At 38.3% G+C, this 12766-nt stretch overlaps 1 protein-coding gene across 1 annotated transcript; it reads left to right on the forward strand.

The window, feature by feature from the left end:
• The first annotated feature begins 5285 nt into the window (after positions 1 to 5285).
• On the forward strand, positions 5286 to 12272 carry LOC110788364 (uncharacterized). The gene is made up of 6 exons (XM_021992996.2): positions 5286 to 6140; positions 7004 to 7106; positions 7935 to 7990; positions 9609 to 9773; positions 11696 to 11809; positions 11965 to 12272. The coding sequence occupies exons 1-6, from the start codon at positions 5472 to 5474 to the stop codon at positions 12055 to 12057; spliced, it is 1200 nt and encodes a 399-aa protein (XP_021848688.1). The 5' UTR covers positions 5286 to 5471; the 3' UTR covers positions 12058 to 12272.
• The last annotated feature ends 494 nt before the right edge of the window (positions 12273 to 12766 follow it).

Consider the following 12766-nt stretch of genomic DNA (forward strand, 5'->3'; position numbering starts at 1 on the left):
TCTACAAATTATTCAGTCCTTATTAATTCTAATCAAGTTGTTTTAACCTTAAGGATTTGTAGACCTAATCAAGAGTTTATGACTAAAAGAGCTCCCACTTAAACCAATAAATTCATATGCTTTACTAATTTTAAACATAAAAATGTATTTCTAGTCTAACCGGAAACATACAAATTTAATTAAAATTTAAAGCTCATATAAATTTATAATTGAATCCGCTTATTTAATTTATTTTTCAGTCGTATTTAAATTAATTCATAATTTTAATTTTAGTAAAATAATTAGAATAAATGAAATTTATTATAATTATAATATTCAAAATTAAAATCCAAGAAAAATATTTAAATTGTTAATTTTAAAATTAATTAAAATTACGTAAACTGAAAATTTCAAATTAAAATTTTAAAACTCGACAATCGTGACATGACGAGCACTTGGGTTTGCGCCCAAGCCCCGTCGAGTGCACGACCCATCGATGTCCATGGCACAACGTCGCAGCAGCCACGCGCAAGGCAGCAAGATAAGCCACGCTTGCGCGCAGCCTGCCTGCCCATAGCATCGCAGCAGCTACGATGCTCCTCGTTCGCTCGCTCGCTCGATCGCTCGCTCGAGGCCACGCGTTGTGGTGCGCAGAGCAGCGATCGCTGGGCGACCAGCTCTCGCTCGCTCGCGCGCCCACATCGTACCATTGCTTCGCCCATCGCCCATCGCGCACAGCGCTCGACACAAGGCATGGCTGCTGCCTTGTGCTCGCGCGCCATCGCCTTGCTCGCTGCATTCGTACCGCGTGGGCGACGAGCTTCCTTGTTCGTCTTCGCACGCCCGCACTATACAACACCCCTTAAGGGTAACACGTAGCGTCCATTGCTTTGTGCGTGCAAGTTTTATGAGCAATTGCATAAAATTAAAAATTTTATTTTCCAGGAAAACATATTATTTACACATAATCATTTAGCATAGTATAGATGCATACACTTTGTAGCGTGCCTTCCCTAGCTGCGCCCGAACCGAACAAGAACAAGTCTTTAGGACTCCAAGTGTCGTCCCTCCGTAGATAGTCCACAGTACGTCCGGATCCGCCTCAAGATTGACCAACTAGAATCGCCCTTAAGGTGCTTAGGAATTTTCGGCTATTATTGTGCAAGAGTGGCTGAATTTTCTTTCAAAAACTTACCCTTTGAATACTTCAATCGTGTCTATAAATTATGACCCTAGGCCCTTATTTATAGAGGTTTGGAAAGGGAATTGGAATCCTAGTAGGATACGATTTAATTAAACTTAGAATCCTACAAGGACTCTAATTAATTAAATAATCCTAATAGGAATAGGAATTTAATCACACACCAAAACCTAATAGATTTAGGAATTGTGCATGGACACAAACACACACACGCACGGAGCCACGAGGGCGCCCGCACGCGTGCGCTCGGCCCACGCAGCCCACGCTGGGCAGCCTTGCCTTGGCGCGCTGGGCCTGCCTTGCGGTGGGCCTGGCGCTGCCTTGGGCTGGGCGTTGGCGCGCGTCCTTGCTTGCTGGGCGATGGCCTGGCTTCGTGTTGGGCCTTCGTCCAGCAGGCCTCGTCCGATGTTTATTCGTACGATACGCTTCCGATTAAATTCCCGGTTCCGTAATTCATTTCCGATACGAACAATATTTAATATTTCCGATTCCAGAATTAATTTCCGTTTCGAACAAATATTTAATATTTCCGTTTTCGGAATTATTTTCCGATTCCGATAATATTTCCGATTCTGACAATATTTCTGTTTCCGGCAATAATTCCGATTCCGACAATATTTCCATTTCCGATAATATTTTCCGATACGTACCATGTTTCCGTTTCCGGCAACATCTACGACTTGGATAATATTTATATTTCCGATACGATCCATATTTCCGTTTCCGGCAATATCATCGTTTTCGGAGTATTCATTTCTTGCTTGTGACGATCTCAGCTCCCACTGAAACCAAGATCCGTCGATTCCGAATATCCATAGATAGAGTATTTAATGCCATTAAATACTTGATCTGTTTACGTACTATTTGTGTGACCCTACGGGTTCAGTCAAGAGTAAGCTGTGGATTAATATCATTAATTCCACTTGAACTGAAGCGGCCTCTAGCTAGGCATTCAGCTCACTTGATCTCACTGAATTATTAACTTGTTAATTAATACTGAACCGCATTTATTAGACTTAACATTGAATGCATACTTGGACCAAGGGCATTATTTCCTTCAGCATCCAATTATTAACAAAATAATTAGAGAAATCAGGATGTGTTAACCAAACCTCTTTGCACCTAAACGGGTAATTACCATTAGTTAAAGAATTCGTAAGCATAATTAAAATAGGGGAATGATCAGAATATGTACGAGGAAGGTGATGAACTTTAGTAAAAGGGAAAGATTCTAGCCATACCGAATTAACCAGAGCACGATCCAAGCTCCTCGAACATTCCACATACAGATTTTCATCTTCAAATCAGGACGCTGAAGTAAGAGGTTCTTTCGAAAAGGATTAATTGGGTCTAGTGGACAATGGACCCAATAGTTCTCCCAATCCTTCCAAAACTGGGGTTTGCATGTCATTGGAATGTCTTCCACCTTGATCGGCGGAGATAAGTGAAGATCTGTCGCTGGCTGAGCACCAGATTCCAGTATTTCGCCTGAATTTGCACCCCCACCACCTCCTCCCTGGTGATGTACATAGCTGTAAGGCGTTCTGTGTGACCCATATCTTGACCTTGAGTTTCGAACCGCAAGGGAATGATTGGAACTCCTCTTGGAATTGGAGGGAGGGGTTGTCGACTCGTCACAGGTGCTTGAGTTGGAGGTCCGAATACCCAGTTTCTGTTGCTCGAACTCTGCCTTGGTCCTACCTCTATCGGCGAATTTGGGCTCTTCTCCCAACTCCGATTCCGGGCTATATTTGGAGCTGTGTAAGGTGGTCCTCTGTAATTGAGAGAGTTGAGAGTTCTCAAGCTGCTTCGAAGTTCCCCCATTGTTGCTGGTGGAATTCTCTTTGTCATGCATGTCAACGTCGGTGAAGTGGGAAACAAATTCAGTGTTCTGGGAGGTCTCAATTCCCATGGATCCTCTGGTAATGTCGCCTGGATAGTCATTGGAATTCTGCAAAATTCCTTCCTTTTCCTGATTTCTTGGGGACTCCTTTGATAAGTGGTTATTACTGGTATTTTGTTCCCCATGATCGGTGGATTCTGTGAATGATCCGACTCCATTGGAAGGGAGAAGAAGAGAAGATGAAGAATGGTTTTTGAAAGAGGAGAGAGAAAAAACAGAAGAAGAAGTGGAGTGAGAGTTATGTTCTGAATCCTTTTGGATACTTAAAGAGTTTTTAGAAAGGGAAGCTGAAGGGTCTAAAGGGGAGCTGACCAATTGTGGTGCATCCAACTGTTTCGAGCCGCGAACCACGTGTTGGGAACTACTGTTCTCTTCATTTTTATTTCTTGTTAAAGTGGACAATAAATTTTCTTCAGTATTCAAGGCAGCGAAGTTGTTATTGGTCGAATGCAGGGGGGGTTTTGATTGGGCAATTGGAAAAGAAGAAAGGTTTATATCATTTTTATGAGTTAGAATAGTATTTGGTTTAGATTTATTTGCCGTAGAATTGGTTTTCTTCCCATAATCATTTATTCTTGAGTTATTCGAGGTAACTCCAATAAATTTTCCATTAGAATTATCTGCCCTTTGCTTTGTAGTTCTTCTATTGGTTACCAAGGTCCAAGGACCATAACTATATTCTTCCTTATCTTCCAAATTACCTTCTTTATTTTTATTTTTGATGTTGATTTTATTTCCGTACTTGGAATTTGTTGAGTGTTAAGGGTTTTTTCTAAATTCTGAATGTTGATACCAGCGTTTTGTTCCATACCACTCAAATGCTTATTATTTAAGCAATTTTGCTTAATATGACCTATCCTGCCGCATTCAAAACATAAGGTGTCTATATTTTCATAGACGATCATTTGCCTGTTTCCTCCCACCCAAATCTTAGTAATTAATGGTTTGTCTAAATTAACTTCAATGCACACTCTGGCATACCTAGCTCGGGTTAATTTATCAGTTGCATAATCCACCCGGATAGGGTTACCTACTAACTTAGCAATGCAAAAGAGTGCTTCCTTATCATAATATTCAATTGGTAATTCCGCAAATCTTGCCCATACCGTGATTTTATCAAAATCATTAATCGAAGGTCTGAAATTTGGTTTCCAAGTAGTTAACATTAGATAATGGTCTAATATGAACCAAGGTCCACCAAATAAAGCTTTTTCGTAATCCTCCTCAGTGGAAAATCTGTAAAAATAAACTCCTTTTCCTACATCAATTACTTCCAATGAACCTCTAATTCTCCACATGGCTCTAACCCTAGCTTCCATAAAAGATAGTCTAACATTTAAACCTAAACACTTACCCATTAAAGTATATTTCCATGGATGTCTTAGCCTAGATATGGTTTCTTTATCAAATTAAACAACCAACTTACCTTCTGGAGCTATATCCTCGTTGCCCTGATTCCATTCCTTTGAGTGCATCACTATATTTTTTGCTTCATCAAACCATTGGGTTGATTGTTGGACGGCTTCTCTAAAAGAAACTATGGGTCTTGTGAGTTGTGGAGACTTACCTTTGTTGATTGATTGATTCTTGAGTTGTTGTTCGTTAATCCGCGCATCTCCTTCAATCCTTGCATCTTCCATAAGATCATCCATTAAAACTTTCGTATGTTGGTCTTGATTAGAAATATGATCAATAGGATTAGGAGACGACGTCTCCTCCTCCATGTTGATCTAGGGTTTTGAGAAGGTTAACAAGTTAACTTTTGCTTCTTTTCTCTCAAGCTTCTCTCTACCTCTTCTCAACAAATTGAGCAATCAAAAGTCTCATAACACTAAGCACATGCCCTAAGGAAAGTCACGTGTAAATATTATACTTACTCCATTCCGGAAATATCGCACCATTTGTTTTTTACACTATTCACACTACGACTTTGACCATTTATTGTGATTTGTACGTAAGAAAATTTTAGTCATGTGTGATCATGTTAGATTCGCATCGATATATATTTTCTAAAATTAATTTTTTATAATTTTTACTTGCACACAATTTGAGATATTAAGAGTCAAAGTAATGGTTAGAGAAGCAAAAATCAACCATGTTACGATATTTGCGAAACGGATGAATTATCAGTTTTTATTAATTTTTAATCTAAAATCCAAAATACAAAAAGGATGAGTTTTTTTTTTTTGCTGCTTGCATGGCCACCACAACTTCATTCCCACTCTTTCAACCTCAAGTCAGTTTCTCTGGTTCTTCTCCCTCAATTCAACTCAAAATATCTCCCCCTATCCAAAAATTAAAAATTAAAAATTAAAAATTAAAAATTAAAAATTAAAAATTAAAATAAAAATAAAACTTCACCTTGAAAATTCCAAGCTTTTTTTATCAATGGCGAATTCCCTGCTTCTCGACCCGTCAGCATTAACCACCACTAAACATCCTAGTTTTCTCTCTCCTCAATCCACCCCTCTTTTGCGCCCTTATCCAATTCGATTAACCTCCTTAACCACATTTTCCTCCCCTTTTATAAACCCTAAATCTTCCCAAAAACCCTTCAAATTATCCCCAAAATGCAACGCCAAAACCCCGAATTCTTCCGATTCCGAACTGGGTATCAAAGAGAAGACCCTGAGTTCAATTGGGTTTATTTTAGATAAGATTTCCGAGGCCTTAAATGTCCTTAAGAAGCCGGCGGTTGCGGCTTTGTTGGTGGGTGTTTTGTTGATGTATGACCCGAATTCTGCTTTTGCGGCGTCTGGGGGGAGAATGGGAGGGCGGTCATTTGCTCCGAGATCGTCGATGTCGTCTGGTTCTCGGAGCTACTCTGTTCAGCCCTCGAGCCCGGGGCTTTCACGTTCGGTGCCGTATTTCGCTCCTTCCCCGTTTGGGGGTGCTGGGATTTATGTTGGACCGGCTTTTGGAATTGGAGCTGGCTCGAGTTTGTTTTTGATTATGATGGGTTTTGCTGCGTTTATTTTGGTTTCTGGTTTCCTTTCTGATCGGGATGATGGTGGGTTGTTGACGGCTACTGAGAGAACTAGTGTGATCAAACTTCAGGTAATGTGCCAATAGTTGGATGTATGGTTGCTCATTTCCCTTTTTTCATTTGGTAATCATAAAGTTAGGCAACAATATAGTAGGATGTTAACTTATTACTCTATTCGTGCCACTTCAAGGCCACATCTGACTATAAGTTTTTCTTCAGAAATCGGTTTGAAATAACGTAATTTCCCATATAATTGTTGAAAACAAACATCTTGTTATGCGTGGCAGATCACAATTGGTGTATGACTACCTTAAATGTTTTATTGCTTTTTCATTTTTCTTTCAAAAAAATGGTTGTATGTGGTTGTTAACTTTTTCTTGAAACAACCTCTGAGACGTTTAGGTTGGCTAGGGGCGAAATCTTAAGGCTATGAGCATCTGTTATGATAAAAGGATACTCATCTGAGTCATCTCTCATCTATAGGCTTAACATGGGTTTGTGTATGTTTGACCAAGTGTAACCAATCCCAACAGGACAACACCCCCCTCCCACGCTCCCTGATGCATGCTATGGGACATATTTTTGGAACATAACATGGTAGCATGGACGTGTAGTACACTAGTTGTATGAGCTAGTTTTAAAAAAATACGTGTTGGTTATGCTTCCATGTCCATTCAATGCTCCTGTTAAAAATGGTCTGACCATTTGTTAAGGTGTTTAACCATGTTTCTAAGTATTGTAACAGACGAACAGGGCCCTTCTTGCATGTGTTTTTAATTGTTTGTAGACTGGCTTGACTAGTTGTTGAAGTATTGAACCATGTGTCTAAGCCTTATGTAGTATTGTAATAGAGCCCTTCTTGCATGTGTAATTTTCATTTTCTAGTCCTAGTTATGGTTGTTGCTTTTTAATCGAAAGTTCTGGTGCATTATAGGTCGGACTTTTGGGCATGGCACGGTCACTTCAAAGTGATCTCAATCAGATTGCTGAAACTGCTGATACATCAACCCCAGAGGGTCTAAATTATGTTTTAACTGGTGGGTCTTTCTTTCTAGTGTCTTTTTACATTAATTTGTGTCTCCTCAAAGTACTATGTCAATTTCTGTTCTTTCATTTTATTGGAGGGCATGAATAGCTATGTGCCATGTGACTTCTTATTACTGTTGTATTAAAATGCTATATCTAGTATTTTGTCTCCCGAAATGAGTCCAGGGAATGAAGTTAGCAGTGGGTAATCTCTAATTTATGGATATTGCTTGAGGCCATGATGTTTCCAGACTTTCTGGATTGGTTTTATATTCTCCTGTCACTTTCATGGCGATATTGATACATTGTATTGGCATTTTGGAGGATAATATCAGTGTAATTTTTTGTTGGTTTTGGCTTGATTAGCATAGGAATGTTGTTAAGGGTGACTTCTATAAGTCAGATTCTGACTGTTGGTAAAGAAGGTACTTGTTATTGCAACTAGCAATTGCTGGCTTTAGGAGAAGCAGGTCATGATAGGTTTAAACTAAGAATTGGTGGTTTAGTGTAATGGTTGGAGACTATCATAAAATAATCATGGGATATTTCCAAACAATAATTAACTTTTTGTAGTTAAGAGTTACTAATCTAGGTTGTGAATAGTTGCTGCTTTCTTTCAGGCCTGGTGGTATTATATAATCACTACTTTTAAGCCTTATAGAAGTTATTACTTATATGAAGTATTTGATCATTATGATCTCTTGTGTGGGTGAGTGAGTGATTGAGTGTGCGCTAAAGAAGGAAGGGGTTCACTTTTGTTTAAAGTTCTTAATCCTTCTTATTCTTCTTTATTGATTTTGTATTACTGATGCAAAATTTGTTCCATTTTAATCTTCCAGAATCGATGCTGGCTTTGCTTCGGCACCCTGATTATTGCATATCAGCCTATTCATCTGTGAGTTGAAAATATCTCTTACCATTTCACTAGCAACAATTTCTGTTAGAGAAATTAAAGCTTCTATCATTATTGTAGCTGTATTGAGTGGAACCTTTTAAGATATAGTTGTGTAAATCTTAATTGCTGCGATGATTTGACATCATTTTCAGGAAGAATCTTATATGATTGTTCTCATTCTTGAAGCTGTGACATATATGTTTTTTCCTATGTGCATTTTTTTGGAGATAGATTTTTATGTATATTATTCAATTTTTGAATTTATTATAACGAGGGAGCCCCATGTTGGTTGATACTTGATTCAAAACGGAACATGAGAGTCCCACCTCCCAATTCTCCCCTAACGAAAAGTAACATGAGAGTGCTAAGCTAGTAGACCTGATAAGTATACAGTTGAAAAACATCCATGTGTACCGGTTTTTCTGAGATAGTATTTTAGATATGAGGAATAGTTACTTTCTTGAACATGCCACAGTTGGGGTTGTTAAGGACTTAAGGTATTACACCATCAACCCCCTTCCCCTTTAGCATGATGATGAGGTAACAAGGTTGTGCGTGACCTAGATAACCAACGCTTACTGGGAGGCAACTCGTACTTTATGGCTTTTTAGTGTCAATATTTATTGCTTTACTTTAATTTTTACTTAGAGAGGTGAGGAGAGCATATTTTACCACTGCCAACACTACAGCTTTTCCAGCTTCAGCAAAGTGATTTTTTGTTTCTGACTGATTTTCCGGATGTAGTGCCATAACTGTGATCCACTTATTATTTTGTTTTGACAATTAAGGGGGTACAACTTCCCGTGTCCCCAAGTCCATAACCAAAATTTGGATACACAGTACTTCTGAAACTTGTCACCGGGTCCTTGATTTTAGAATTTTCCGTGTCCGACTCTCGGATCCATACATGAGTCAGATACTTGTGTCCAAGTTCCAACATTGTATTATTTTCAATGTTCACCAAAAGTTATGATGATTTAATCAAATAGAGATTCATTAGGACTGTTAACATGCCAACTTATATGCAATTAGAAAACTCTCCAGAGCAGGAAGAAAATCAGAATCAAAGCTCTTTAAATGTGTTCCATAGTATGAATTAGCACTTCGGTAATGGCTCTTGGAATCAAGATATGTTCTTATTTTAACCTAATGCCTTCCAGACCTTTGAACAGTGATCGTGCTTGCTGCCAGTCCATACCCCCTACCATCAACCCTGAATAAGTGGGTAGTCAATGGATGCTAACACCTAGAGTTGTTGGATAAAATATGTCATCCATTTTGACACGCATTGGATAACATTATGTCTTTCCCTTTAATGTTAGAGCCCTGTGTGTGGTAATTTATCTTTTTTGCCAAGGAAGGATAAAATTAAAAACAAAGATATTAGATTTAGCCACCTACCCACTGCTAATTAGTAATTATCGATATGTTTTTCTATTTAATGTTGAGATAGTAATTTGTAGTACTTGGTTTTGCTTTAGCACCATGTTTCGTGACCTCATCAGTTGATGTTACTTTGAGCTTTTTTGTCTGTTAGTTGTGTTGTTCCAAGTTTTAAAGCTCTTTATTAACTGTTATCTTGCAGTCCAATTGATATGTTCGTTTTGACAATCATCAGGTCGACATCAAAAAGAGTATAGAGGAGGGAGAAAAGAGGTTCAATCAACTTTCAATCGAGGAACGAGGGAAATTTGATGAAGAAACTCTTGTTAATGTGAATAACATAAAGAGACAGAGCAATAAAAGCTCAAGAGCCACTGGATATAGCAACGAGTACATAGTGGTAATCATGAGTTAAACCTCTTATAAATCATTTAATAATTGCTTGCTCATCTAATTTTGAGCAACACTTCCCCTTTGCCTAATTTCACTATTCTGCCTTGTTCGCATCTCTATTAATTGCTTTTCCCTGTGTCCGGGGGTGTTATACGAAAGGGGTTAACATTTTCTCTGCGTGGCATTAGGGTCTTGCAGACGAGTAGTTGCAGTACTGTCTACGGAAGTTCTAGGATATCACCCACCCTTGACCTCACATAGGCTTTGGCTTTGTTTGGAAATTGGCTTGTGCCCAGCTTTTTGTTTGGTTATTGATGTAAGCAAACAGTTGAAAAATATGTTTGGTAAATGGCTTTTCAACTAGCCAAAATTGAAAAGCTTTCGGAGTAGATTTTTGGCTACCTTTCCTAGCTTAAAATGAAAAAGTCGGTCATTATTAGTTATTAACAGCTAGCAGCAACAACTGATTCGAGCATCGAGTAGGCCATCCAAACAAGCCAAGTGAACTATCCAACATGGTCTTCGGCTGTTTGTATTAGTTGTTGAAGTTTGTTAAGATGTTTGATAAAATAAGTTGTGAGGTGGTGGTTGTTAATGTAAAAATGAATACTTTTTAGGCAAAAAGATCATTCAAGTTATACGAAAGCTGAAAAAACCATTTACCAAACATATTTTTTCGATTGTTTGACCACATTAATTTGCCTAATTCAACCGAAATGCTTACTAGAAGCCATATTCCAAACAAGCACGTAGATTATGGGCCTCTCTTTTAGACAATATTTTGGGTGGTTGGGGTGGGTTGAGGGGTATTTAATGGTCAAAGGAGGTTCTTTATATTGTCTGTGGTGTGTGTGTGTGTGTTGGGGGGGGGGGGGGGGGGTGGAGGGGGTGCTTTATTGGTGTGAGGAGGTCTGATCATCCACAGACTATATCAAGAACATGGAATTGTTGATGAATGAGGCATAAATTTGGGTTTCTGAAGGCCAATTATACGATCTTTTCGTATATAAAAAGATTTCATATAATTGCTCATTGTGAATGTTACAACAAATTTGATTGGGTAGTCTAACGGCCGGAAAGAGATTAATTAGGTTGTTAGCAATTTGGCGTGATGGAACATATCCTAAAAGGTCTTATTCTGATTCATTAGTAAAAAGCCAGATGTCTATGCTGTAGGCGAGTTTAGCTATTAGCTGTTAGTGTCAGCAGGTCTTCTCCCAGTGCTACTAGTCTACTACGTATAAGTTAAATAAGAGGTTTTATTTAGGAATTCTTTTTCTTGATGTACTAAGATGTGCATGAATATTTTGTTGTTTTTAAGCCAATGCAATTGCATTCCTTTAAGTATTGTGCTTGGACTCTTTTCTATAAGGCACATTCCTTTGCTTCTGATGCTAATTTTTGCCAGCTTGGAGCATTTCAGCTGTTTGACATTCTTGTTCAGCATGGCTGTTAGTTTCTGCATTGTTTCCATTTGCCAAATGAAATTGTTTCCACTTAGGCGGTGTTCTTTTCACTTGAGTTTCACTTATCTGATGGAAATTATTTATAGCCCCGAACTTATATTATCTCAAATTCTCAACTTATCTGAACTTGCTTAGTCCCCTAGACCTGAACTTGTTAAATCGGAAATAAGTGAAAATAAGGTGGGGGAAAATAGAGCCCTGAATTTATCGTAACTTATTTATCTAAACATGCCCCTGTACTTATCTTTTCAACCCTGAACTTATATTATCTGAACATAGATTTTATTAGCATGAACGTATCTGAACTGAAATAAGTGAAATTAAGGCGAGGAGAGCAGAACCTTAGTCACCCTTCCCCAGCCCAAATAGGAAAGGCACTTGCTGGGGACTACTGAAGCTACAATTTGAATTACTGTTGTACTCTATTTTCGTCCTTGTGATGGCGATGTTTATATTTGTTCAGATTACCATTTTGGTGGCTGCTGAAGGACTACATAAACTGCCTACCATTAACGGGAGCATGGATTTGAAAGAAGCGATGCAAAAACTTGGGTCAATTCCTTCAAGTAAAACTATGGTAAGAAGTTGTACTTGGATTTCCTTCATTTCTTTTATTTCTGTTGACAAGTAAAGAACTCGCCAAAACAGAAAGTAAAAGCAAGAGTAAGACCACAGGGAAAACAAAATAAGGCCAATTTGATTTATCCTCAGCATGTCTTTATATATTTGCAGGCAGTGGAGGTGCTTTGGACTCCTCAGAATGAAAATGATACATTGTCAGAGAGAGAACTACTTGAAGACTACCCCCTTTTGAAGCCTCTATGAGTACAATCTTTTTTGCTTTTACCTGTATATACCAGGACTATAAAGCTAAACTGATAGGATTTCTTATACCGAGTGTTGAATGGTTTTTTTTTTTTTTGGAACTGTTTCTCTTTTCATAACAGGTTATATAACCATAAGCATTTGTAATTAATACATAATCTTTTTCAGCTCAGGAACTCTTATACAAACATAATAACAGATGATGGTTTATTACAGATTTCTTGTTGAGAAGTTTAAAACAAATGGAGTGTTGTTACCATAAGGTTATTAGCCGGAAACTCCGATATGAATTGTGTTTTGGAGGGAACAGCAGACAGATGGGATTACACCGTTGCCTTGGTTGAAAAGGCGATGAGAGATTAGAACATACAGTTATAGTGGTGTAACCAGAATTTTACCTATAGAGTTGGAAGGGGTTTATCTGGTTTTCAAAATCGTTTTTTAGGTTTGAATGGTTGGTCTTCAAAGTACATTCCTTTCAATCATTTACAAGTAATTTCTCACTTTAGATATTATTGTTGATGGTATCATTGGTAATTTGTAGAGGTGGTAAATGGACTGTTTGGGCCGGTTATATATTTAACGGATATTTCATGAAATACCCCCGAGTTTTAGCGTAATTCACCAAACGCCCATCAAGTTTCAGAAATACGTAAAATACCCCTCACAAATGACTTAATACCCCAAATATCCCTTAATGACGTCATCA

Source organism: Spinacia oleracea, chromosome 4, assembly GCF_020520425.1.
Source record: "Spinacia oleracea cultivar Varoflay chromosome 4, BTI_SOV_V1, whole genome shotgun sequence".
Lineage (NCBI taxonomy): Eukaryota > Viridiplantae > Streptophyta > Magnoliopsida > Caryophyllales > Amaranthaceae > Spinacia > Spinacia oleracea.

What these genes read in the sequence shown, in the direction of transcription:
- LOC110788364 (XM_021992996.2), top strand. Translation starts at nt 5,472, where the DNA reads ATGGCGAATTCCCTGCTTCTCGACCCGTCAGCATTAACCACCACTAAA. An exon ending in ATAGCAACGAGTACATAGTG is followed by an intron (nt 9,774 to 11,695) that starts GTAATCATGAGT and finishes ATATTTGTTCAG; the next exon opens with ATTACCATTTTGGTGGCTGC. An exon ending in TTCCTTCAAGTAAAACTATG is followed by an intron (nt 11,810 to 11,964) that starts GTAAGAAGTTGT and finishes ATATATTTGCAG; the next exon opens with GCAGTGGAGGTGCTTTGGAC.